The sequence below is a fragment of the Talaromyces proteolyticus genome (assembly GCF_021365285.1).
Source record: "Talaromyces proteolyticus strain PMI_201 chromosome Unknown BGW36scaffold_13, whole genome shotgun sequence".
Taxonomy (NCBI): Eukaryota; Fungi; Ascomycota; class Eurotiomycetes; order Eurotiales; family Trichocomaceae; genus Talaromyces; species Talaromyces proteolyticus.
In genome coordinates, this window is record NW_025764289.1 from 609,123 (window position 1) to 633,717 (window position 24,595).

Genomic DNA, 24,595 nt, shown 5'->3' on the forward strand with positions numbered 1-24,595 from the left:
GGCGGAGATCACGACGTCACCGCTGCCCGACCCGAAAATCACATGATTTGACCCGCCTGACATCTTCTTGCTTAAGCTTCAGTTAATCTTATTTCTGCATGATGGTATTAAATATCGATATTGGATTTGGACTGAGGGTATCTTTATCATTTCAAGTTTTACATGCATCGCCATTGCCTGGATCTGTGATATGTCCGCGCTCCGTTGACACATTCCTGCAGCCTGCACAGCCATGAATTCTTACACAGAAGAATAGTTCTTTGTTACCAAATATCAATTGATATCTTCAATCATCACATTTCCTCCTGTACATTCAAATACTGTGGATGCTATTGATAACAGTTCGCCGTTTGCACAACTTGTTCTGAGCAGCTGCCATCCACGCATCGGTTTCAAGGTCATCCATATTTCCACCGAGCTTGATGTAACCCTCCTCGTCAAGGGCATACAGGGCCTCTCTAATCCACATTTGGCAATTAATCTTTTCAACAGGGAGAGATGACAGAGTTTCGCTTTCATGAATTTGCGCTAAACGATTCGCTAGTGGCACGTGAAGGCAGTCCTGGATGACATCGATCTTCAACCCGAAGAGTAAATTCACCGAGTAAGGAATGGCATTCTCACGAGTCTTTTTGGCCTGATACATCCACCTGTAGCCCGTCTGGGGCCCGTGAATAAGATGGAAGATGTGACCGGCATGAGCAGTGGTAGCTAAGTACAAGCCCCAGTGAAACTGAACCGTATCGCCGATATCCGATAAAAGAATGTAGAGCCCCCCTGGCTCGAATTTGACAGGGCTCAGAAGCTTTGAGCCTATCACGCTGCCTGCAGCGTGAAGCGGATTGGCGAGTTCAAGAAGTCTAGTGGCTAGTTCCATGGCGACATGGTTAATGCTGTAGTGACGGTGGAAGAATTTATGGGGGTTGTCGTTAGTAAGTAGCTAGTTGAAAGAAAACCGTTTCCACCTGCGAATACCTAGTCTTGTAATGAACATGAGGAAGTGTATGAGTAATTGGTACTTCGGTGTCATAGGCAGTGGCAATTTGACATACCGGCACACAGGCTGTTTTCCGTCAATACCACTGGTTTTCGTGTGAAATGTCATATATTCACTCAAATTGACACAGCGTGACTTAATAATCAACATAGATTTGCTATAGTGACAGCAGGGGTGATAAATGGTATTAAAACTGCAATATCTGGTGATTGAGGTTCTATGTAGCCTTGTCTTACGGTGTGACTGGTCGTTGAGTCACTTGTGAGGGCTGGTTGTCACGGGTTGGTACATGGCCGAAACCTTGGATGAAATCTAGACTCCATTTCAATGGAAGCCAAGAACAGTGGCAGTCATGGACATTGCCTTTTTACATATCTTAATTGTAACTCGCCTTTATTGCAAGTGCATATGGTCTGACGAAGTACACCTTATGCTGGACTATATAAGACAACGCTTGTCCATTCTGGGAGGTAGACCAGACCGGATCTGGTTAAGCTTGTCTCGCGACCGCCATCGATCTATCCTCTGCCTCTGCCAGCCTTATTCAAATGTCATTGTTAAGCATCGCTGATGATGTCCTGAAGAACCCCGCCGCCATGACTCACTTCTGCTAAATCCAGATCTGATCCTTCTGGCCATTGACCTGCGATGCCGCTGTGCTCGCTGCTCTGGACCTATCAGCCATACCAAACTTCTGCGATGTGATAGTCCATGCTGGCATGCACTAGCGGCACAGCGTCACTCTAAAGATAGAACACGGCGCTTACAGTCATCCAATCTCTGCGCTACTCTGTCATGCAGATGTTTCCCAAGATGCAACATCCCGACGAATCACTGCACAGCATAAGCTATATTGGCCCGGGATTATTGCTATTGCCGCCTGCGATTGGATGCACGGCAATATACTAGTCCATTGGGCTCTGCGTGTTTCTGCAATGCTCGCGCCGACCGTTCACGAGTATGTCTGCGTCCGCCAATCGAGACCGTAGGGCCTCCTCCATCGCGGCCACTATTACCATGGAAGCCGTTCACATCTGCATTAGTCGCTCGCCCATCTTGTGTGGAGGATCCGAAGCTTGAGATCATCTACCCGCAGGTGTTCTTGTTATAAGCTTATAGTAGCCCCAGCGACGGTGGTCTCGCCTCCTGTTGTCTGTGCTTCACCACCCAGGTCTTTTCGCTTCTTTTCTGACATATCTTTGTCCTGGTCTCTACCGTTTGCCGGTTTCCCCCCCCATCTCCGGTTAATAATTGTTTCAATCTTTGCTGGACAAAGACACCATCCGTTGATCGGATACATCATGTTATTGAGATACCCCCAGAGTTGTATGTGCTAATATTCTGTTTGCATCGCAATTTCGGCCAGAGATCAGGGCAGGACTTACGGCCCCTACTACTTATTAATATACTACCTCTCCCAAATCTCAGTGGGATCAAACAAGTGATCTGGAATCACCATGGCAGACTCATACCGCCAGGTTGCGACGTTGAGTTCGCCTTTGCGGCTGGCCCGCAGACCTTTACTTAATACTATAATTGAAGCGAATGAACCTTCCCCAGAAGGACAACCCCGGAAAAGCGAGATTGGAGTCAGAGAAAGTTTACATTCGATCAAGATTGCGATGGCATTTTCTCCCGAAACCGCCGAAAAAATGACGACGCCCGTTTCCTCGCTGTCGACATCGTCGTCTTGCTCTGACCATGAATGGCAGCAAGGCTTGCAAGCATTCGACGATTTATACGACGCGACTGATGATGAATCGTGCCCATCACTGACCGAGAGCCGCCCCAGTAGCATGGCGGCCTCGTCAGTAAGGAGCTCGACGTACTCCGCAAACAATCGCAACAAGTATCCCAGGATTACAATACCAGCAGCAGCCCTATGGCCTTCGCTTGCAAATCCTCATAAGAGCTCTCCAGTCCCCCCGACACCGCCACCCAAAATCCCAGTGTCACCCGCGGCATTGTCAATGCTTCCAAGTATGGTTCCAGCATTACACGCGCCGCCGTCTTTAGATGGTAGTTTGTCTTCTGATCAAATCTCGAACTTGAGCGCTCCTGCTACCCCAGATTTGCGCCCCCTCCGGGATAGAGAATGGGATAGTGGGGTGATTCGCGTGCATCATGACTCTGACGTGCCAAGCAGTGCTGGGGGTTCTAGCACTGGTCTCGCTGCCGAAGAAGAACGTGCGATTGAGGCATCGAGTGACGATTGGAACCCGCTCCTCAATAGTTTTCCCACGATTCCTGCGGGCCTTGAGGGGGACGCTTCGGCATCGGCCCAAGGAGCACTCACTCAGAGCTCTATAAACTCACCTAGTCCTGACATGGATGGTGTTATGCTTCCTCCAGGTGCCCTTGCCACACTTCAACATATTCCACTCGAATGTCCTCCCGACCCGTGGTCCGAAACCTCGGAGACCAACGACGAGATGTGGCAGCTTTCTGCCCCGGTACGTCGACCCCGTAGCGCAGATGACGCCACCCCGAATTCTGAGCTGTCTGGTTACAGCTTTACGAATCTTAGCATTCCATCTCCGGGTGGCTTCTTCTCGTCTTTGGATGCCAGGTCTCGCCATACATGGGCATTACCGAGTGCGACTAATCCCCCGACTTCGGCAGTAGCTGCAAGGTTTTACGACCTCCCGTGGGCTCGAGACGAAGGACAAATTGTGGAACAAGTCGTGGAACTCCCTGAAGACAGTTTGAGTGACGACCAACCAACCGCTGTTCCTATTACAGCCATCAGGATTACCAGCTCCAACCACGGACGTAGCACATCCTACGATAGTAAAAGTCCTGTTCAGGAACTCAACAGACCCGCAGTCACTTACGAATATGATGAAGCTTATGATGAAGAGTTGAAACGGCAAGCTGTTGCTAATCTCGATCGCACCAGCGTATGGCTTGCCGCCCAGCAGACATACCTGTTAGCCCTCAGTGATTCCAACCCGGTCAATGAAGTGAACAAGAGCAAAGAAATCGCAAGTCCTGCTACCGACAAACGCCCTGCTTCATCCTCCGCCGAGTCACCCCCTAGAAAATCGGTACGGTTTTCGGACGCTGTACAGGAGACCACTATTTCGCCAGCTCCGCCGGAGCCTGCTAGCAAGGATTCAATCTACTGGCGAGGATTCCAATTTGTTTTACGTTTGTACTGCCGTCGCGATATTTTCCTTCACAGTAATATTCGTTTTGACGCTATACAATCTGTTCGTCTCGGGCTAAGAGACAAACATCTTGACGCCTTGATCGGGAAGTTTGAATTAGTTAACCCGGTTAGACCAGGTTACAAAGGCCCATTCTCCCAGGCGCCACGAAACTCCGTCGCTGCCGAAATTCTAGCAGATCAAGCACTATTTTCAAAGCTTGAGAAGGAGCAAATGGTCCTTGCCCAGCTCTGGCAATCCATGTGGGCGATTGACGCTATGCGCTTCCTCAATGGTGGCCACCTTCTTTCCAGTCCAGCAGGACGGCGACTTCCCAAGGCCACCTTGCCACTAAAAAGCCCTGGAAATGCTGGTAAACGCAGGTTGAGGGTTCTTGATTTTGGAGGTCAGGCCACGTGTGGATGGGCCTGGCATCTAGCTAATGACTGCCCGAATGTCAAGATCTACACAGTTGTCCGTAAGGACCAAGAAGTCAACAGCCATATCAAAGGACCTTCAAACCACCGCAGAGTCTCGGTACCTTGCCTGTGGAGGCTGCCATTCCGCGACAATCAATTCGATGTCATTTCTGCTCGATCGTTGCACGCTCTTCTCAAGGCCGAGCGCCCGAATGGAGAGGAATTCGACGAGTTTGACCTGTGTCTTCAGGAATGCTACCGCTGCTTGAAGCCCGGTGGTTATCTTGAATTCTTTGTAATAGACGCAGAAATCGCCAAAGCTGGCTCATATGGCTCGGCTGCGTCTGTTGAGTTTGCGTTCAACTTGAAAGCACGTGGGTACGATCCCACCCCGACACGTCAATTCCTCACTCGTCTGAAGAAGAACAACTTCTCGGATATGAAGCGAGCCTGGTTGTTCCTTCCAATGGGTGTCGAGCCCGCGCAGGTAGAGCCAATGCGGGAAACCCCTAATCCGAGAGTGAAGAGTCAAATCGACTGCGAGGCTGTCCAGGGACCTATCGGCAGCACCGCTGACGTCGCAAGCATGACTGGCTTGCTTGGTGGGTGGATGTGGGAGCAATGGCTCTTGAGGTTGCAGATGGAAATGGGACGAGAGCACAAAGACCTATTGAAGGGAATCGGCGCTGTTTTTGACGAAGGCCGCAAGAAAAACTCGGGTTGGACCTGTCTATGTGGTTGGGCTATGAAGCCGAAGCGGAGACTCTCGGCGCGATCATCGCAGCTGTAAGCTCTTTAATATGGTGTCACTCTCTTTGGTGTTCTTTTTTTGTGCTTGGAAATATACCCCTCCCCCATTTTTTTTTTTTTGATATTGAGAATTTCAAACTGACTCCAATCGTGTCAATATGTTCATTTCCTACGTCAAGTCACATAGTCATCCGGATTCTGTTATATTACTGTGATACTTCTTTGGAAAGGGGGTTTGGAGGATGTAATATAAAAGAATAACACAACGTAAATAGCCTAAAAAAATCGAAAATTATGCTTCATGCGAACACTATCATTCTTTCTGTATATCGATCACGTGATCGTCCCGATCGCCGCTGCGGGTTTCCGCATCCCGGTTTCAACAAAGACCAATACGCACGACTAACTCTCAAGCCATATTAATCCTTCAGATCTTCCTGAATCTTTTGCAGTTATTGCGCCAATTGACGCCTTGGCTATAAGGCAATGCAATAAATTTTGCGACACAAAACTTCGGCCTCCTCCCTCATCCTCAAAACAGTTCCCCGCAATTCCATTTGACTTTGCATCATGTTGTTCTTCAGGTAAGCCCTCCACCATTCTAAATTCCAAACTTGTCTCCTTGAATCTCATGAATAGAAATGAATCAATTACTAACATCCTTGGGGAAAGCTTCTTCAAAACGCTCACAAACCACGTCGTCACAGTCGAACTCAAAAACGACATTCGCATTCGCGGCACTCTCAAATCAGTCGACCAATACCTGAACATCAAGCTCGACGATGTCGACGTGTTAGATCTTGATAAATACCCCCACCTGTCGTCCGTCAAGAATATGTTTATCCGTGGTAGTGTTGTCAGATATGTGGTGTTGCCGCAAGCAGAGGTAGACCGCGGGTTGTTGGAGGATGCGACGAGGAGAGGTGAGCTATTCCTACCCCATTTCTTGTCCTCTGTTTCCTGCTCAAGGTGGATGGGCGGGCTTTTCTATAGCTTAGCTATTATATATATCGCGATGCTAATGTCTATTCACTTTCATAGAAGCGGCGAATCAAGCTAGCAAAGCTCGATAAATTCGTGATGATTGCTCGATAGATATGATCCTGTTATGCTTTGATATGGAGTTTTTATTCGGTTGTTAGAGAAATGGGTTTCTCGACGATATACCACATACCCCAGGTCACAGACAATGCCATGCTCTCGTAATATACGGGGCAGGGTAAGAGAGCTTCATGAGAAGCTCGGTCGCTCGATTTAGCCTTCAAATCAGAGAGCATGATATAAAAGATCGAGAGTCGGTGTATATGAAGCCTATAATATACAATCAAAGGGATGTGGGCAATACCGTACACCGATGTCAAAAGTAAAGAAATTTTAAACGGCTGTTAAAGCTATCAGCTACGAGGCCTTTGTCCTTGTATAAGCTCCTGAGCAATTAGTGAAACCTGGCACCTGTTCCTTAGGAAATGAACATTATGTAATTCACTCATATCATTTGATCATATTCATTAGTAGTGAAACAGGGCGACTTTTTTTATAAGAAGGGCAAAGCCTATATCGACTTGCCGAATTCAATCAGGTTATTGACAATCGATCAATTGGTGTCTGGTACTGAAAATCATAGCTAGCAATATAGATGGTCTAGTGATAGAAACATATCAATTGATCTATCATACAAGTGAGGATCCTATGATAAAGGACATTTAAGTTGACATGTAGACTGAAAGACAGAACGAAAGTCAAAATACAATATACACATATATCATTATCCAGAATCCACCTTAGAGGTCGCTTTCTTCGTAAGAGCATCTTGATGACATCGCGCTTCCGAGATATGTGTGCCGATTGCCCCTCTGCAAAGGCTGCTGTGGCCCATTTTGTTTTTGGGTCGTCTGCACCTGCTACTTGCCATAGAAGTTTGATATACTCTAAAAGTAATTGCAAGACTTCCGAGTGTCAACCTTGTATTTTCCAGTCGTATACAGCTCTCGACATATAGCCCCTAAAGTGTCAGGATGTGTTGGTCCTAGACCGACCTTGCATCCCTCCAACACTTGCAAGGTTAGCTTTGCAGCTTCATTTAGTTTCCTCTGAAGGTATAATGTCAATGCTAAGTTAGACATGCTCGTTAGAAAGTATGGCTGTTCCGATTCAATAGCAGCACACATCATATTCAAAAATAAGCAGTGGTCGATAGAGCCGACTTATATCTCAACTTGATCCCTGGGCATCCAAAACATACGATGTGATTATATTAATGCTCCCCTTATTTCTAATGATGGCGTCGGCTTGCAGTTGAGCAATAGCCTTTAATAGTACTTGAGGCGGTTGGTTCATTGTCCCAATTTGTACCAACGCACCGTTAGCCATGGTCTTGCCAGAATCATATTGCACGACTTCACCAATATGCCTGTAGGTTTGCTCACTACGATGTCGCCCAAGCGAATATCATTCTTTTGCCTGGGATTCCACCCCCAACTCCCACCATGAAGCCAAAGCAAATCAAAGGAAACGTAGATCGGACTTAAGCAGCTGCGGATGCATCTGATGTGGTTCCGGAAACTCCTGTTGGCAGGCAAGCAATCACAATATCATGGCCGGCAATTCTCCAAGCGTATAGACATTGTCATCTCCTGAAGGCTATGGGAGCTCTTCATGAGTCTTCTCAAGCATCATAATAGCCGTAGCTGCTCCCAGCGGCAAGGCACAAATCCACGCGACGTTGTAGTCATCGTGAGTCTTCGATGTAGCAGCCATGACTAGTGATATCCGTCAACTTTGACTTTGAAGGACGAAGGTAACTCGGCGCCGTAGCCTGAAATGTATCGCTGGATCAGGTGGAAGATCGCCAGCAGTGGCTACCCGGCGCACACCCAGGGTTGACATAAACCAATCAGCTTAGCCCAGATAGTCTCTAATAATAACAGAATATACAGTACAGTCGTAACTCATCAGCAAAGCGTTTTCTAATAGCGATATTGAAGATGTAAAAACCCAGTTCATGACATGGAAGCATTCATATCGATGATATCTGGATTATACCAAAATGCTACCGATTCCAGCTTTGTCATAGAGACGAGACCTGGGGGTTCCAGGAGTCCTATACACGCAGAGCCTTCCGAGATACTGGTATCTTTGTCCATCTGTGTCACGCTCGTTTGAGCGTAGGCAAGTTTCAAGATGAGCAAATATTTGGGTGTCCTTTCCCTTTGTTAGGCATACCCGAGAAAATTGACCTGCTATAATTGGAAGCGAAAAACGGAGGGCTGCCGTATTGGTATTAGCGGGATATGCGATCAATCACAACCATGAAATTTGGAAGAAGCTGTACGGTCCGCGACGGGCCGGCGCCGACAATAGAGGCCCGAGATCCACTGATTCTGGTTCTAATTGCGACAACTAGAGAGTACTCATACTAAGATGTTGCCAATCATCGTAACCGCTCCTAGGACGTAGTGAAACCTACCCAGCGCTACTCGCCGATGTCTGCCCAAAAGCGGATGACGTTTCCTAGTTACATAGGTGCTACCATAGAATGGCAGGCCATCTGACCATGACGATCTAACGATCTAGAACGTGTTGATCCACCGCGCGGTCATTGACAGCGAATCGCCAAGTAGGCGCCCTCAGGAACTCTCACTACCCTCGATCTCATTCGATCGCATCAGGCGGGCGGCATCAGAACATGAGTCGAAAATCAGCGGTTCTCTTTTTTTGTTCAGTACTGAGCACTAAATGATTAGTTCTGTGTCTGTCAGATTGTGATGATGGGCAGAAATTTGATGACTCTGGAAACACTGATATGACGTACGAGTACAGTGTTCGCCTCTAGATTTATACACTCCATTACTTAAGAGGGTCTAGATCCAAGCACAACTACTACAGTGATCCTTTGTGTAAAAGCAGTGGGCTCTCAAGCCAGCTGCCGGCGCTGATGACATCCGATTGCTTACTTGGTCCAGGTATGCGCCCAAATGAGACCCCCAAATATCCTTGCATCATCAACATGTAGAATCCGGCCTCTTGCTTGGTTTTTGCGCGGGTAGGCGAGAAAATGTAGTGTGTATGACTATTGGGAGTGTATCCAATAGCAGGCTATGTATCTAGCTGCGCGGGTAGGCTACAATCCGACGCAATCGCGATTCAGGTCCCCTTCGCAGCGAACATGGTCCTACGGGCGAGGACGGTCAGCGAGGTCAGTCTAGATTTAGGCAGGCATGAGGAAACCGGTCACCTAGTTACTAGTTTCCAGCGCTCCGACGAGAACCCAGCCGACATGGCTGCGGCTGGCATGGCCGGGAGCGCCTTCGGCGGCTCAGCCCCTAGGACGGCTCATAATGGGGGGATGCGTTAGGGGTGACTCCGGGTGAGAACCCTAGTTGAGCGCATTATGATTATCCATTATCGTTGGAGGAGTCTCTCTGACGGTAATAATAATAATAATAATTATTATTAGTATTATCTATGATTATGAGGGAGCTGCAGACAGGAACTCGTGTTGGCTATCGCAGCCCGCGCCCAGTGCCCGCCTAGTACTAGCTGCAGGCCTGCACCTTCCTGGGTGGCCCGGCTGCAGGCACGCGGCTTCCGTTTCGCTGCCTCACTTTTTACGTCCTGCACGACCCGTCGCGAGAAGTGCTGCTCTTGATGCTTCCTGAGTCCTGACTCCTCGCAGCATCTCAGAAGCTGGAATCCATTCAACGCAGCCGGCCGTGCACCATCTCGCCCGGCTCATTTCGTGCTAGCTTAACACCTGCACAGGGTCTAACCCTCAGCACAGCCCGCCATGCCCTTTGGGGAGTGACCGGTTTGGACTACCCATTAACTTCCACGGTCAAGCCAGTACGGATACAGACTCATACGGAGTATGCTAGTCGACTATTACTAAGTCACGCTAGACAGTGATGGGGGACGCACGACCTGGGGATCTGGTCTGGCTGTCCACGCATCCCCCGATCCACCGCATCTCCTGCTGATCATCGACCTTCCCATCTTATCGTCCATTGTTTCCTCACTTCTCTCTTTCACTCCGTTACTTTGTGGACCACATTCTACATCGACGATACACAGCCTTTGTCGCTCCATTCTATATTCTAATAATCGTCGCCTTTTCGTGAGTGGCTTCCACAGATTCATTCTCGTTCGATACTGACAAATGCCACCGATATAGCACGCCGAATACACCGTATCCAGTTGATTCCCCCTGTACAAGCTCTGACACTGATTCCAGCACCCACTATCAACCACCTGGAGACAAAGGAATCGTCCCAGATAATGGCCGTCTCTACTGCTGACGACGCTCTTTTCAACCGGGCCGTGTCTGGCTACCGTGATGTCTTCTGGAGTCAAAATCAACATCTCTCGGAAACGGAAAGAAATTGTCTCTGGACTCGTCGACTCAGCCAGTTTGTCACCGGCAACAACAACTCTTCGGTTTTAGACAGCACCATTGACGCCTTTACGATATCGACATCATCTGGACCTTGCTCGGATACTTTGGGAAAACGTACTCGACTGGATGCACCTCGAACCGTTCCTGGAGTTTCTACTTCTGCGAAACGACGTGCCACCGTATGTCTAATCATTCCATCCGTGCGAGCCCTCTTGCATGATCTCGTCTTCCATCTCTAGCTTTTCGTCCCCGTGCTCCTGGATTTCTCTGGATTGACACTTGGCAGACCCCCGAGTCGAAAGGTGCCACAGTCAAACGAACTGGCACATCCGTTCCTATGGACCAATCCCCGACGACAACCTCCTCACATATGATGAGGCGACAATCAACAAATAACAGGATTGGAAGGTCCCCCAACAACGAAGTCCACAATTCTGTTCGCACTATTCCTATGATGCGGTCGCAGAGCCAGCAGGTTCCTTCAACAAGACAACAGCTACGCGTCGGTCTGGAGACACGAAGGCAATCTTCTGGTCCTACCTCGTATACCCAACAGGTTCACAATTTGAACGTCAACGAATACTCACCAACGGAATGGACACAACAGTGTGTGGAAGATATTCCTGGTCAAGTTACCCCAAGTTTTGCTTTATCAATTCCCTCTGATGTTGAGATGTCAATGGGATCACATGAAAACACAGTCGTATTACAGCAGTCGCTCCCACAGGAGCATATGCAGACACCTCAATTTAAGGGGTTGACTCAACCAGCTACGTCCGACCAATTGACGGTCGCGACCATTCAAGCAACTGAAATGAGTCGTAGTACAACATCAGAGTCTATTTGCGGAGGACTGGGCATGGTTAGATTCGACTCGGAAGAGTCGAATCCTGAAAACTTTTCCAATTTTTCTTTTTCTTCTGATTACGTTCACCTTACGTCCTCACAGGACGTAGGTTTTCCTTCTGTTTCGCCGATTGGCAGCATGGATCATGTGCCATTTTCTTCATCTGCCCCAAATCCTGTATCTTTTTTGTCATCATCTTCGTTGGCCCCTTCATCTGCTGCACAGGAGATGAAGGTTTCTTTTTCTGCCGAGAGCAATGCCTCGGATGTGTCTATGACACAGCAGTCTAGGACTGCACGTCGTACATCAGAACAAGTTGTTCAAGGCGCTCGACCGATTGCGCCAAAAGTATCTTCTAACAAAAGCAGCGTACTGACTGTAAAGTCAAATGATCCGCATCGGATGATTCGTATCTCGTCGGAAGATGGCACTGCCAAAGAGGTAGCTGCCATTCCCAAAGCGTCATTTCAGCGACCCCCACGACAAAAGACGTACTGCCACCTCTGTACTGACCAACCCGAAGGGTTCCATGGTGAGCACGAATTACGCCGACACATCGAGCGAGTTCACGCGGTGGTGCGCAAAGTCTGGGTGTGTGTTGACATCTCTCCTGACAAGAGTTTTCTCGCCAATTGCAAAGCGTGCCGTAATGGCAAGCGATACGGGGCCAATTATAATGCTGCAGCACACCTGCGTCGGACCCATTTTAACCCTTGTCAGCGCGGCCGTGGCGGTCGTGGCAAGGACAGCGAGAAACGTGGCGGCAAGGGCGGCGGTCACCATCCACCCATGGAAGTACTGAAGCATTGGATGGAGCAGAAGGAGGAAGTGGTGCTCGAGAATGCTCAGTATTTGCTGGATGACGAGGTTTCTGCCGAGCTTGCCTCCGGTCTCCCGCCTGCTACCGTTCAACCCGGTACAGAAGCCGAGATTAGCCCCGATGCCGCTGGTGAATATGAGGACACCTCGCTCAAGTGGGATACCACCATGACCATGGGCAATGGATTCGAGATGGCCTTTGTGCCATCTCTTGATCATCATTACTATCTCGATGCTCAGCCCTTAGCCGTCGATGACCCGTTCCTTGTACAGACTGCCGTATAATTTTACTGCGTTGCGTTTTGGCGTTCTTCGTATATAATTTACCTTCTCTCCCTTCACCCTAGTTATTATCATTATGACTTATGTCCATTCTATCACGTCTTTTCAGCCTTGCTCTATTTCTTTCTATTTTTTTCTCACGTTCTTCCGGGGGCGGGACGATGTGATGATTAATCTTTACGTTAATGCCTCGTTTGTACTGCGTTCCATGTACATATTCTCGCGGTTTTTTTTTTGGTATCCATCGGTGCGTAATAATGAACTGGCATTATGATTGACTTGACATCATTATCATTAGTATGACTTTGCTCGCCGCGTTGGCCATACGTGGCTAGTACGCATTAGCCACAATCGTGGTGGCTGTCCATTGTGATCCGAGGCAGCCGGCAGCCGACACCCAATGACCAAGTGAGGTCCGGCCCATAACCCAACTCAGCCACAGCAACAATAACCACAATAATGGCGGTGACCTGACCGCCAGAGACAAAAAAAGCACTTTCGTCGCAGCGCTATCCCTACGTCGTATGCAACATAATAACGACAATAAGATCCCGTCTTCACGATTCTCGGCTCGGCAAGTCGGGTCTCGGTGGACTACCAATCACCACTTTGTATCTGCCTAATTTTGCTCCAGGAAGAACTGTCGAAGAACTGGATGGGGATCGCCCTAAGGGGGCCCACCGCCATAATTTATTAACTCATGAACTCGTCGGCGCGTATTCCCCGAGAACATGTGGCAAGAAATACTGTAGCATTGATCATAATAGTAGCAGAGTAATGCCGAAACATGGATCGTTTCACCTGTGCAGCGACAGTGGCCCGCCCCAATATGACAATGGCTGGCTCAAATGACTGAATGGCGGCCGCCCAGAACGGCTTGGCGTGCAATCGTTCCTCTTCTCGAATCAGATCGCGCTGGCCAATCACAGCACGTGCACCGTGCGCTTGCCCACTCAGCTGAGCTGTCTGCCCCTTCCCCCAGCTAACACGACCTGACCACCCTCTCTCCGCTCCATCTCGCTCCATCTTTCTTTCCTCCCTCCATCGCTGCTTGCGCCTCTGTCGCACTCTATTCACCCCCTATCAGTTCTGGTATGTCCTCTACTCATTGAGCCCATATACTGTCTTTGACGAAGCAATTGCTAAGGGCGACACCGCAGATCGAATAATAACAACCACAATGTCGAATCAACACTATTACAACGAACCGCACCAGCAATATCCACCACCACAGGGCGGGTATAATCCTGGATACGGCGGTCCTCCGCAGCCTCCTCCCCAAGCGTATGTTTGAACTCGGGCGAGGTATCGATGGTCGAAATTACTGACTTGCGTTCTAGTTACCCACAACAAGGATACGCTCCCCCGCAACAGTTCGGCTACCAGCAAGTGAGTTGAATACCGCGCTCTACAATGCATCGCGACAAATATTGATCAATTATCAGCCTCCTCCACAACAGTACCAGGAGCAGCGCGGTGGTAAGGACCGAGGATGCTTGGGTGCTTGGTATGTTCCTCCAATCGAGACGGAATCTCTCGCCGTGTCGATAACAAAACGCTAACTCGACAATCTTTTATAGCCTCGCCACCCTGTGCTGCTGCTTCCTCTGTGAGGAAAGCTGCGAATGCTGCTTCGACTGTATCGAATGCTGTGAGGGCTGCTAGACGGCGAAAACCAGCGACGGATGTGAAAATAATTCCTATTTTTTGACATGATCACACTCACGCCTTTTTTTCTCGTTACTCGATGACAAGTTTTGTGAATTGCTAGCCTGGATTGGTTCTGTATTCTGTGAATACGCGAAGACTTTACGTCCATCGCCAAACACGAGTTCAAACTGCCTCTTGTCGTATCCTTCATTTTTTTATTTGAATTTTGCCGGCCGGCTTTGTGAATGAAAGCGTCGATAGAACCGCCGAGTCGTCTGTAATTCTTTGCGATATTCCTTAGTTCTCTGTCTGGCGACTCGACCGGTCAAAGCCGCCCCTTTGTACTACATATCTCCTTTGTATGCGACGTGAATTGGTGTCCTCGAGGTCGATTGTGCAACAGCAGCTCAACAGTCTGAATGCCATAAAAAGTCGTAACAAGCAGCGAAATAGGAAGCGTCATGCCTAAATTCAGCGTAGTCGCTGGTTGATTTTGTCCTTTTAACGACGTCAACATAGACTACCAACCATATCAGATCCTTTCGACTTCACACCCAAGGTCGTAGATAAGGTTGACACTAAGTATCAACCATTGGCAACATCAACCATATCAAAACGCTAGTTGATTGGTCTTAACCCTTGCCTCGCCTCCGTTTGTGGCGGGTAGAGATAATTTTGCCTTTTATGACGGCATATTGACAACAAACATCGAAGTTCCAAATTCAGGTAACGGGGGGGCGCGGGTCTGATTCTTTATTTAACTCTGTCTCCTTCCAGCTTCGCAGACACAGATCGAGCTCGCAATATCCTCCCCGCATCTCGACATATACTAAATCAACCAAGCAAACCGAGTCACCAAGTGATCGACCTGCCTATCCGAATACACCCCTCATAAACAAGTCACTCTTCTGACCGGAATCACCTAGCAAAATGAAATCCCCCCACCCAGGCGACTTTAATCAACCTTCTGAACGCGTCTTCCGCAGCGTCGAGCGTCAATCCCCCTCGTCTCGCTCACGAGAAGACCCGCACACGCTGGATCTCGATGAGCGAGGCCGTGATCGACTTGCTCGAGCGCAAGGCCGTCCCCGCCGTCGCGCCACGGCGTCGAAATCACGGAGTCGTAGTAGTGGGAGTGCGTCCAAGAGGCTAGCAAATTCGAGACCGAGGTCAAAGATGAGGGCATCGAGTAACGGGAAGCCAGATTACCGGTATGCTTATTACTAGAGGTCCACATGTCGTTTATGGCATTTTGCTGTTTGGTGAGGGGTCGGCTTAGACTTGAACCTTGGAAATGGCGGATCGATTAATTCTGATAACATTTTGAAAAACGGACCTGAGTTGTATGTATATAGTACGATGAATATATAGAGAGCTTCACAGGGATACTACACTTTCAGTAGTAGGCTCAACGCCAACTCTAACTCCAAAACATAGAACAATAAAACTAGATTCGAGCTTAATGGTACCACAGGCTTGTTAAGAAAGGAGTTGCACGTGGTCGTTACTACAATAGTTGACGTAGGGTGGTGGTGGCGGACTCATCTGCTCCAATCTTTCTTCCTATCTGGATGCTGACAACTACATGTATTCAATGACGCGATTTCTTATCGGTATCTAACATGTAGCTTCCGTCTTTCGAGATAGCTCAAGAGCTCTATATAATCTCTATCGTTATTTTTATACATGTATCAGACTCTTTATCCCAGCTCTTATTTTTGTATTCTGCCTCAACAGGCATATTTGACAGGCGTTCTGGGTAAGACCATAGGAGAATTTCTATGAAAAAGAGGTTCGGGATATTTATAAAAACATTAAGAGCATCAATTAATGTTTTAAGTGTGGTGTTCACGAGGCATCAATTGATGTCACTATACATGTTTCAACGTTATAGGCTCATTATGACTTTATTACGTCAACAAGTGTTCAATCTAAAGGCCAAAAACAGTCTAGCATTTTAATCTAAATATTTGAAAGAAGAGAAAGAGAAATATGAATTGCTATTGAATTCCTCGCCTGAAGATATGATTGTATATGCTATTGCTCGCTGCCACTACTTGATGTTGATGTGACATCAATCGATCTGGAGTTGTAGATGTCAATATTTAATAACCGCCTTTATTTAGAGTCACAAGTTAATGGATATTTAAATTTTAACTATTCTTTGGATAACTAACAATGGCTACGAAGCTACTTAGATCAATTGATATTAGCTGAATTTGGCTTAGGTTCCTTACCAACCAACACAACATTCCAATACGTGGAATTCAGGTGTTAGTGTTGCGTCCATGAATCGGCTCTCCCGCACACTAATATTCATATCTTTGCAGGCATCAACATTTAATCCTCTTCTTTTAAAGTTCGAAATTTTCATTCTTTTTTTTTCGATCAACATATCAAACATCTACACAACGTGGTCATGGCCGAACTGCTCCCTATCCCCGACATAATCTACGGAACGGCCTTCAAATTCGACAACAGCGCGAAGCTCGTCGAAGCGGCACTGAAAGCCGGATTCCGGGGGATCGATACCGCAGGAAGCAACACTGCGTATCGGGAGAACCTTGTCGGCGATGGAATTGCAGCGGCTATTGCTTCTGGTGACTTGAAGCGTGAGGATTTATACGTATGTATTAAGATATGCTTCTCCTACTTTCAATAGTGTAAATTGTAGAATATATATCAAAGCTTCGTGACAGATCCAAACCAAATTCAGCCCTTTCAAAGAAGGAAAGGATCCCGCACTATACCCCTATGATATAACGGCGGGTATACCGGAACAAGTAGAGCAGTCCGTGAGTTCGTCACTACGGAACCTACGCACCAGCTACATCGACTGTCTGATATTGCATTCGCTGTACCCGAACATCGAGGATTCCATAACTGCGTGGAGAGCGATGGAAGGCTTCGTGTCAGCGGGAACAGTGCGATCTCTGGGGCTTTCCAACACGGACGCCGAGTCGCTACGACAAATCTACGAGTCGGCCACAGTCAAGCCGCGCGTTGTCCAGAACCGGTTCACGGAGGACACGGCGGCAGCTCCGAATCCGAAGATGCCTGCTAATCTGCCCTATCCGCAGGTGGCGTTTGATCGGGATGTGCGTGAGGTGTGTGAAGGCTGGGGAATTGTTTATACACCGTGGGGGCTGCTGTGGGGAAATCCGAGCCTTCTCGATGATCCCGAGTTGTTTGAGAAGATTGGGAGGGAAATTGGGGTTTCGAAACAGGTGGCTTGTTTTGCAAGCATGTTGAGATTGAGCAAAGGGTGCAAGATCAAGATCCTGTGCGGGACGACCAAGGAGGAGAGAATGTATGAGACGCTGGATGGGTTGAGGAGGGTCGGTGAGTTCCTGGCTGAGGGTGACGCACAGCGAGCCGCGTTTGACGAGGCTGTGGAGCGAGTTGAACGGGTGATTCTATAATGGAAGTATTGTACAGCAGCATATATGCCTGTGACATAGTATATGTCACTTCGGAAATAAGACACTCAATAGGACAGCCGAGCTTTCAATAACTGGGGTGTTTGCTGGGTTGTCTTTTGGTGAACCTGCAAGGTGCTGTAAGTCTGTAAAATGTAATCAATGTTCTACGTATTCTGGCACCGGATGTATGTTGACTGATAAGTATGAATGTGTCAGAAATAAGTGAGATTAATTTCTTTGTAATGGATGCTTTCGGCGGATTATGAAATGATATAACCCGGGTACCGCGTGGTAAGAACAATTTCTACCGATGCTACATACCTGTCCTAGTTCGATTATATCAGATGGAAAATAGCTCGCGAGATACAGCGTGACAACACTGACGGCGATGCCTTTGCGGCGTCAACAGCCCTGATCATCCGCATGATAATAATAATCATTATTACCACAAGAAGAAGAAGAAGAATAACTAAGCAAGTCGCAATACTGAGAAATCGTCAAGTATTCAGACATAAGCATAAGCCGGCGTAACCCTGGCCTCCCGAAAAGGGAAATGCCAATCCGGCCATTTGCTGCACTCACGTGGGTGAGTCTCGGCGCACTAACCAGATCTGTCGCTACGTTGGCCGGTGATTGGTGGGCTCGCGTATAGTAGCCAGCAAATCATCGGTCCGTCCATGTGCCGTCGTTAGATCTGGGTTACATGCGACTCTGTACGTCTGCGATGCCGTGCAGTACGTCGTGCTTTAAAATGATGGCGGTCGATCTGTCCATGTGATTGGACAGGCCGACAACCTGCGGCGGATTCTGGCGTGGGGGATGGGGCTGACGTCGTGTTGTTCCTGCAGTTTATAAACGGGCCATCGTTGTCGTATTCCCTCATTATGAAGCTTTCGTTTTGAAACCCCCTTTAGGAACTACCACTCATTCTGAACTCGAAATAAGATCATTGACAATGAAGTTCGTTCTGCCCACCGCTCTATCTCTGCTCGTCGCTGCGGCGGCTGCTGAGCCTACCGTGTATCTGATCCGCCACGGCGAGAAGCCCAGCAACGGCGGCGTCGGCCTGAGCTCGATTGGCGAGGAGCGTTCCCAGTGTCTGCGCAACGTCTTCGGCGCTTCGTCACAGTACAACATCGGGTACATTCTGGCCCAGCAGTACAAGTCTGGTGAGTTTGATATTCTTTGTTTCTTGACCCCGAATTCAACACGACGGATGGACTGATCTGCGTCTAACTTTGTAGATGGCTCGCGTGACCGCCCGTACCTGACCGTCGAGCCCCTCGCCGAAGACCTAGGTCTGACTGTCGACACCTCCTGCGACCGTGACGACCCCAAGTGCGTGAAGAAGGCCGTCGAGGCGTACAGCGGCGATGGCAATATCCTGATTTGCTGGGAACATGATGCGTTGACGGATATTGTGGCAAAGCTCGGCGATGACAATGCTCCCACCTACCCAGATGACAGGTTTGTTCTCCCCGGCGCCTTTGATCAGCCGATGGCAGCCTTATGCGAGTGCATGCTGATACTGACCTCCGACAGTTTCAATATCATCTGGACGGATCCTTCCCCGTACAGCGACATCACGTCGCAGACGAGCGAGAATTGCCCGGGGTTGGACAACTGATTGATTCGTGTACGCTGCTATGTGATACAGGGATAAAATAGAAGAGTGAGAGGATAGTTTTAAGTTACTTTGTGTGAAAAAGAAGAATGTTGTATTGGTGTGGCGGCCAATCAAACATGCCGCCAAGCCTCTACAGTGTAATTAGTCCTGCATAGACACGAGATAAAGTCAAAGAAGAAATGAAGAACACATTCCAGATTGCCCTCTTGTCCTACCAGGCGAATTTGACTAAGCAGAAATCTCGCGAAGACTGGAATCTCCCCGTCGCACTTCCATTCAGTTCTCTAGATATTTCCTAACCTGCTGTACATCGACCCAATATCCATGTTTAAGTCTGAACGAAAACCCGTATACCAGAGCCCGCATGTGCATCATGAAAATGGCCTTCCAAGACGCTCGAGAGTGGCTTAACTTCTCGTCTTTATTGTAACTCTTGCATACCTCCAGATATTTCTTTGGGTCGTCGGTGATTACTCCATCAACTTCTTGCCTGATACTCCATTTCATCCACGATTCTTCGTTCACGGTCCACAGCAGTATTGAGCGGTCGGCCTTTTTCTTCTTTACTTCCCGAAGCAAAGCATTCCCACGGGGGCCGACTAAAAACATTTGAAACATATTGATATTAACGCTCGGAACCTTGAGGAACTGGCGCGCATAGTCCAGGCTGAATCCAATGTAAGTTATAGGATATTCGGGTAAGTATTTCGCGCAGAGGGGGAGGTATTTTGCCTATAATAATGAACAATATTAACTTGGGTTTGAAGAAACATGGATCGGGAAGCGTATCGGAAACTTACCGCCCAGCACCCCACCAGCACACGTTGATTCCATGGGCACGACGACGGCTTAACCTCCGCCAATGTAGCTGCAATCAACCTAAAAAGATCATCGGCATAATCGTCCAGCTTCGTCTGAACAGCTTTGTTGCCCAGCAGGGCATCTGTAAAGCTCGGCAAAAGCACCTTGATGTCAAGCACCAGCCAAGTATCCTCCAGACCCGGGGTTGCTAAATATTCCAAGAGGTCTTTCAACCTCGGCATTGGTTCGTGTGGTTTTTGCACCGTACGCAGCGTCTTGATATAATCCCAGTTACAGTCGACAAGCTTCTCGTTTTTGCCAAAACAGCGTTTGAGCGTGGGATCCTGTATCGAATCAATTTTGCCGTCTGTATTGCGACTGCGTGAAATCATACGTGGGAGCAAACCACCACTTGGTCCTTGGTCAAGTGTAGATCAGTCTCAATACCATGTGCCCCGATTTCCACCGCTCCTTTGAATGCGCTCATTGTGTTTTCTGGGTATGCAGCTTTGTATCCTCGATGGGCAATGGCTTGGGGACGTTTTCCGAGCGGGGTATCTTTAGCAAATGTAAAACTAGCTTGGAAATCGGTCAGTTCGAGGTTTAGGAGAAGTGGTGACTCCTGGTGACTTACCCCGTGGAGTCCCCCCCGTACTCTTGTCTATCAGGGGTACGGATTCGGCCATTTTGGAGTATCGTATTTGAATTCGCCTGACTGGACTTGATGGGAGCATCAAAGATGGAAGGAGAAGGAGGTGCTGGGAGCCGAGGTAGGAATAGAATAAGAATAAATATACAAGTGATCTCAGGATCAGGAAAGCTCGGGCTAGGAACAATAGGAAAAGCCGCGAACCACGGGCGTGGCTGGATTGATCCGCACGGCCCCGCTAAACTAGATAACCCGCCGGCGTTAGCTGTTACCTCCGCCAGGGCTCGTGACAATATCATGATAACACAATCAATAGAAAACAATCGTTATATTCAAATACCATAAACTCAACTAGTTTTTTCTTCCAGGTCGCGAGGAACCGATGCGCGCATCCTATGCGGAACATCCTCCGACCGTTCTGCCCCAGCCGACCCTCGCGCACCCTTCAACACCGTGCCAAGGTCGAGATACCAAAATATAGAACTATGGGTTCTGGAACCAGTAGCCTGTATGCCGTATCTGTGAGTGCACCGGCCGCATTGAGTCCGGTTCCGGACACGGCGAGTGAGAAAGGCCATTGGGTGAGAGATGCGACCGGCAAAGGGGTAATGAAGGGCTTTGTGAATCCGTGGGAGAGTGCCCATGAATTCACCTTTCCTGAAATTTTCAAGGCCATGATCCAGTAAGTACTTTTTTATTCTTTCTCTGTAGTGTCAACCGGCGGACCTTGGGCTACGGGACTCGACCGGCTGACTGGACTTTGCAGACACAAGTTCTTCTCTGGAAACAGTCAGAGGCCTGACACCTCACCGCCAACTGTCTCTGTCATCAAACCCGAGTTTCTTCCAACTAGAACAAGCTCAAGCTCACAGGCTCTTCGTGCAACCTGGTTAGGTCACGCATGTTACTACATTGAGTTCCTTACTGGTTTACGTGTTCTTTTTGACCCTGTATTCGAAGAGCGCTGTTCGCCATTCTCCCGGGTAGGCCACAAAAGATTTACCCCCAAGCCCTGCGACATCTCTGATATTCCAATTATCGATTGCGTAAGTCATAATATCAATTTTGTCTTCTCAATCGACATATCTGGTATGTACTTACAACATGAGTAGGTGGTCATAAGCCACTCCCATTACGACCATCTGTCTCACCCAACCATTCTTGAAATCCATAAACGACACCCGTCCGTTCAATTTTTTGTTCCGAAGGGCCTTAAGAAATGGTTCGTAGATTGCGGGATTACGAACGTTGTTGAGCTCGACTGGTGGGAGGACGTAGACCTCACATTGACCAAGTCAAGCAGCGAAAAACCACGATCAAGTTCCTCGACATCTGATTCCTCACAGAGTGACAGAATCACGGCAAGAATATCTTGCCTCCCCTGCCAACACGCCTCTGCACGTACTCCTTTCGACAAATCAACCACATTATGGGCTTCCTGGTCCGTTTCATCCGGTGGCAAGTCCGTGTATTTTGCCGGCGACACGGGCTATCGCAAAGTTCCACTCTTGCCCAAAGGCGTTGATGACTGGGGCTCGGATCTTTCTCACCTCCCGATCTGTCCTGCATTCAAGCAAATCGGCGAATTTCGGGGTCCTTTTGACCTTGGCTTAATTCCGATTGGAGCATATATGCCCCGGCATGTTTTGAGTACGATGCATTCGAATCCGTATGATTCTGTGGAGATTTTTAAGGATACAAAGTGTAAAAAGGCAATAGGTATTCACTGGGGGACGTGGGCTGTGGCAGAAGAAAGTGTGCTGGAACCGCCACAATTACTCAAGAAAGCGTTGGCTAAAAGTGGCCTTTCTGAGACGGGTGTTTTCGATGTTTGTGATATTGGTGAGAGCAGGGAGTTTTGAGGTTGTTTTTGAAGTTTTGAGAAGTTGTGGGATGAGTATAAGCTTGCCTACAAGTGTGGGAACTGTTAGGCCGGACTGGCTAGGTGCTCGTGCCTCCAGAGTAAGATATTTGTGTATCTATAGATTTTATGGTGCGCGCAGATTATACTGATATAACCTTTAATCTTCACTACTACATGTGCTACTGAGAAGTGGTGGAGCAAGGCAGAAGATCTGTAATAATCCAATGGTACCGCTTATCAGAAGTTGCTACAGTGTGCATATTCAAGCAATGCCCTGTTAAAGTTCTTAAATAATTGTACATAATATTATTCGTATGACTCGTATGAATCCTAATCGTGACCTATGAAAACATATCCCCGAAAACAAACCCTTAGACTCCTATCGTATCAACTGACTCTCAGAAACAGAAATGGGAATCAAAATCGGACAATAACTAGACTGGAGGAAGTGATCCCTTTCGGGAACTATTCCCATCCAGTTCAAGCCATTCATTATTCGGACGCTGCCGCCCTCTGCTGATTGAATTTGGAAATGTGTCCACTTTATCTTGTTGATTGGTTCCGGATTTCGAACTCCTACTCCTCGAGAACATTGAACTTGTAAGTGACTGGATAAATGAGAAAAGTTTAATTTCGGGGATCAGGTTTTTGTAGAATGGTGCACAGCAACATATCACGCTGCATGTTTGTTGAACCGTAGCCCAGATAGGATCGAGGACTTCAACTTTGGATTTACTTGTCGCACCAAACCCGTAGCCGATCTTGACGAAACCGAGAACACCGGCTCTAGGAGATTGATTAGCGATTATCTAGATATATGGCATGGAAACCTAGATATAGCCTGAGTACTTACAACCCACCGACAATGAAGATTACAAACAATTTCGCCTTCACTAATGTCTTCACCCTCAACGATTGAACCATCCAAATGGCAAGCCCGATAAGAGCAAAATCCACAAGGGAATTGGGTGTCTCTCCCGCAGCAAGAAAAGCCGGGCTATTGATGCACGTCCCTGGCAGTTCTGGGTTCCAGAGCCTTTGTGGCGGCATGCATTCGAGCCAGTGCACCAGGTAAGTCGCAATAGACCAAGCTACCTGCACTGCGCCGAGAAACCAAACACAGTAAAGGAACCTTTCATTGACGTGGAATAGTCGGTGGTATAGGAATAGAATGCTGAGTTTCGCAAATAATTGTTGCATGCAGAATTGAGGGCCCATGGAGTATCCGGCCTAGATTAGACGAGGAATTAGCGAGATGGCCTTTTTCTATGTTCCATAGCGGATATATACCTTTTTAATTTTGACCACCTCGGCTTTTGACCAGGTATCTTTGCCGTTCATCACAGACAAGACTAGGGAAATAGAACAGTTAGCGTCGTCCATCCTGAAGATAAAGTTAGGACAAAATTTTAAAATTGCAGCACTTACGATATAGAAGTGGGATCACATATAAGATGAAGAAGAAAGTAGCTAAAACGGCGAACCAGTCCTCCCAGCTAGGCTTGCGATTGCTTCGGCGCACAGCTACAAACCGGAGAGCAGTAGCTGTAATCGCCAGCACCACGCCGACAATAGCCAGAATAAAACATGTTTCTTGCAACGAATTGTGCGAAATCTCAAGTCCCATGTTGGCTGCCAAATAAATGGCAGGGGTAATCGCAATTGGTATTGCTCAACAGCGGTGATCTTGCGACGTTGACGACGGCCAGCTCAGGAACAGATTGGCCGTTGGCCAAAAGTTGGCGGTCTCCAGCGCAACAGCAGTGTGCTAAGATGCACGTTGCTAAGTCTTGATCAAGCTTGGCCGGGAGAGATTAGATTGTTGGTTCGGCAGTTGGAGAATCATATGCGGCGGCTTTCTTGGTTTGTAGATTTAAGATCTATTGTGTTGGTTTAACAAAGATTTAGCTCTGCAAATTGAAATGGA

At 48.1% G+C, this 24,595-nt stretch overlaps 10 protein-coding genes across 10 annotated transcripts; 7 read left to right on the top strand and 3 right to left on the bottom strand.

Annotated features, from left to right (window-relative positions):
- Positions 1-68: 68 nt before the first annotated feature.
- Positions 69-1,149, bottom strand: BGW36DRAFT_58389 (uncharacterized protein). Its single transcript, XM_046222445.1, has 2 exons — positions 1,053-1,149; positions 69-980 (listed from the first exon to the last, which is right to left on the bottom strand). Exon 2 carries the CDS (start codon positions 875-877, stop codon positions 314-316), a length of 564 nt encoding a protein of 187 aa, XP_046066859.1. The 5' UTR covers positions 878-980; positions 1,053-1,149; the 3' UTR covers positions 69-313.
- A 999-nt stretch (positions 1,150-2,148) lies between these two features.
- Positions 2,149-5,625, top strand: BGW36DRAFT_389142 (uncharacterized protein). The gene has a single exon (XM_046217307.1). The coding sequence runs from the start codon at positions 2,455-2,457 to the stop codon at positions 5,353-5,355; it is 2,901 nt and encodes a 966-aa protein (XP_046066860.1). The 5' UTR covers positions 2,149-2,454; the 3' UTR covers positions 5,356-5,625.
- Positions 5,626-5,885: 260 nt separating this feature from the next.
- BGW36DRAFT_432458 (uncharacterized protein) lies at positions 5,886-6,388 on the top strand (the record flags this gene model as incomplete). The annotated part of the gene is made up of 3 exons (XM_046221138.1): positions 5,886-5,899; positions 5,988-6,238; positions 6,357-6,388. 3 exons carry the CDS (start codon positions 5,886-5,888, stop codon positions 6,386-6,388), a joined length of 297 nt encoding a protein of 98 aa, XP_046066861.1.
- Positions 6,389-10,101: 3,713 nt separating this feature from the next.
- BGW36DRAFT_58676 (uncharacterized protein) lies at positions 10,102-12,952 on the top strand. Its single transcript, XM_046222448.1, has 3 exons — positions 10,102-10,428; positions 10,486-10,907; positions 10,994-12,952. The coding sequence occupies exons 2-3, from the start codon at positions 10,590-10,592 to the stop codon at positions 12,656-12,658; spliced, it is 1,983 nt and encodes a 660-aa protein (XP_046066862.1). The 5' UTR covers positions 10,102-10,428; positions 10,486-10,589; the 3' UTR covers positions 12,659-12,952.
- An 883-nt stretch (positions 12,953-13,835) lies between these two features.
- BGW36DRAFT_432460 (uncharacterized protein) lies at positions 13,836-15,532 on the top strand (the record flags this gene model as incomplete). The annotated part of the gene is made up of 4 exons (XM_046221139.1): positions 13,836-13,939; positions 13,996-14,044; positions 14,101-14,162; positions 15,232-15,532. The coding sequence occupies 4 exons, from the start codon at positions 13,836-13,838 to the stop codon at positions 15,530-15,532; spliced, it is 516 nt and encodes a 171-aa protein (XP_046066863.1).
- A 1,192-nt stretch (positions 15,533-16,724) lies between these two features.
- Positions 16,725-17,727, top strand: BGW36DRAFT_432461 (NADP-dependent oxidoreductase domain-containing protein; the record flags this gene model as incomplete). The annotated part of the gene is made up of 2 exons (XM_046221140.1): positions 16,725-16,931; positions 17,005-17,727. The coding sequence occupies 2 exons, from the start codon at positions 16,725-16,727 to the stop codon at positions 17,725-17,727; spliced, it is 930 nt and encodes a 309-aa protein (XP_046066864.1).
- Positions 17,728-18,682: 955 nt separating this feature from the next.
- BGW36DRAFT_306612 (putative phosphoglycerate mutase family protein) lies at positions 18,683-19,354 on the top strand (the record flags this gene model as incomplete). The annotated part of the gene is made up of 3 exons (XM_046212168.1): positions 18,683-18,896; positions 18,972-19,194; positions 19,270-19,354. 3 exons carry the CDS (start codon positions 18,683-18,685, stop codon positions 19,352-19,354), a joined length of 522 nt encoding a protein of 173 aa, XP_046066865.1.
- Positions 19,355-19,630: 276 nt separating this feature from the next.
- Positions 19,631-20,841, bottom strand: BGW36DRAFT_432463 (putative glycerophosphoryl diester phosphodiesterase; the record flags this gene model as incomplete). The annotated part of the gene is made up of 4 exons (XM_046221141.1): positions 19,631-20,086; positions 20,155-20,499; positions 20,550-20,734; positions 20,790-20,841. 4 exons carry the CDS (start codon positions 20,839-20,841, stop codon positions 19,631-19,633), a joined length of 1,038 nt encoding a protein of 345 aa, XP_046066866.1.
- A 448-nt stretch (positions 20,842-21,289) lies between these two features.
- BGW36DRAFT_401060 (beta-lactamase superfamily domain-containing protein) lies at positions 21,290-22,666 on the top strand (the record flags this gene model as incomplete). The annotated part of the gene is made up of 3 exons (XM_046218702.1): positions 21,290-21,486; positions 21,571-21,850; positions 21,917-22,666. The coding sequence occupies 3 exons, from the start codon at positions 21,290-21,292 to the stop codon at positions 22,664-22,666; spliced, it is 1,227 nt and encodes a 408-aa protein (XP_046066867.1).
- A 293-nt stretch (positions 22,667-22,959) lies between these two features.
- On the bottom strand, positions 22,960-24,527 carry BGW36DRAFT_58720 (uncharacterized protein). Its single transcript, XM_046222449.1, has 4 exons — positions 24,097-24,527; positions 23,959-24,020; positions 23,522-23,898; positions 22,960-23,454 (listed from the first exon to the last, which is right to left on the bottom strand). Exons 1-4 carry the CDS (start codon positions 24,293-24,295, stop codon positions 23,103-23,105), a joined length of 990 nt encoding a protein of 329 aa, XP_046066868.1. The 5' UTR covers positions 24,296-24,527; the 3' UTR covers positions 22,960-23,102.
- Positions 24,528-24,595: the final 68 nt, after the last annotated feature.

Coding starts and splice junctions, on each gene's coding strand:
- BGW36DRAFT_58389 (XM_046222445.1), bottom strand. CDS start 877: ATGGAACTAGCCACTAGACTTCTTGAACTCGCCAATCCGCTTCACGCT.
- BGW36DRAFT_389142 (XM_046217307.1), top strand. CDS start 2,455: ATGGCAGACTCATACCGCCAGGTTGCGACGTTGAGTTCGCCTTTGCGG.
- BGW36DRAFT_58676 (XM_046222448.1), top strand. CDS start 10,590: ATGGCCGTCTCTACTGCTGACGACGCTCTTTTCAACCGGGCCGTGTCT. Junction 10,908..10,993: donor TATGTCTAATCATTCCATCC/GTGCGAGCCCTC, acceptor GACACTTGGCAG/ACCCCCGAGTCGAAAGGTGC.
- BGW36DRAFT_58720 (XM_046222449.1), bottom strand. CDS start 24,295: ATGGGACTTGAGATTTCGCACAATTCGTTGCAAGAAACATGTTTTATT. Junction 24,021..24,096: donor TGTGATCCCACTTCTATATC/GTAAGTGCTGCA, acceptor CTATTTCCCTAG/TCTTGTCTGTGATGAACGGC. Junction 23,899..23,958: donor AGGTGGTCAAAATTAAAAAG/GTATATATCCGC, acceptor CGTCTAATCTAG/GCCGGATACTCCATGGGCCC.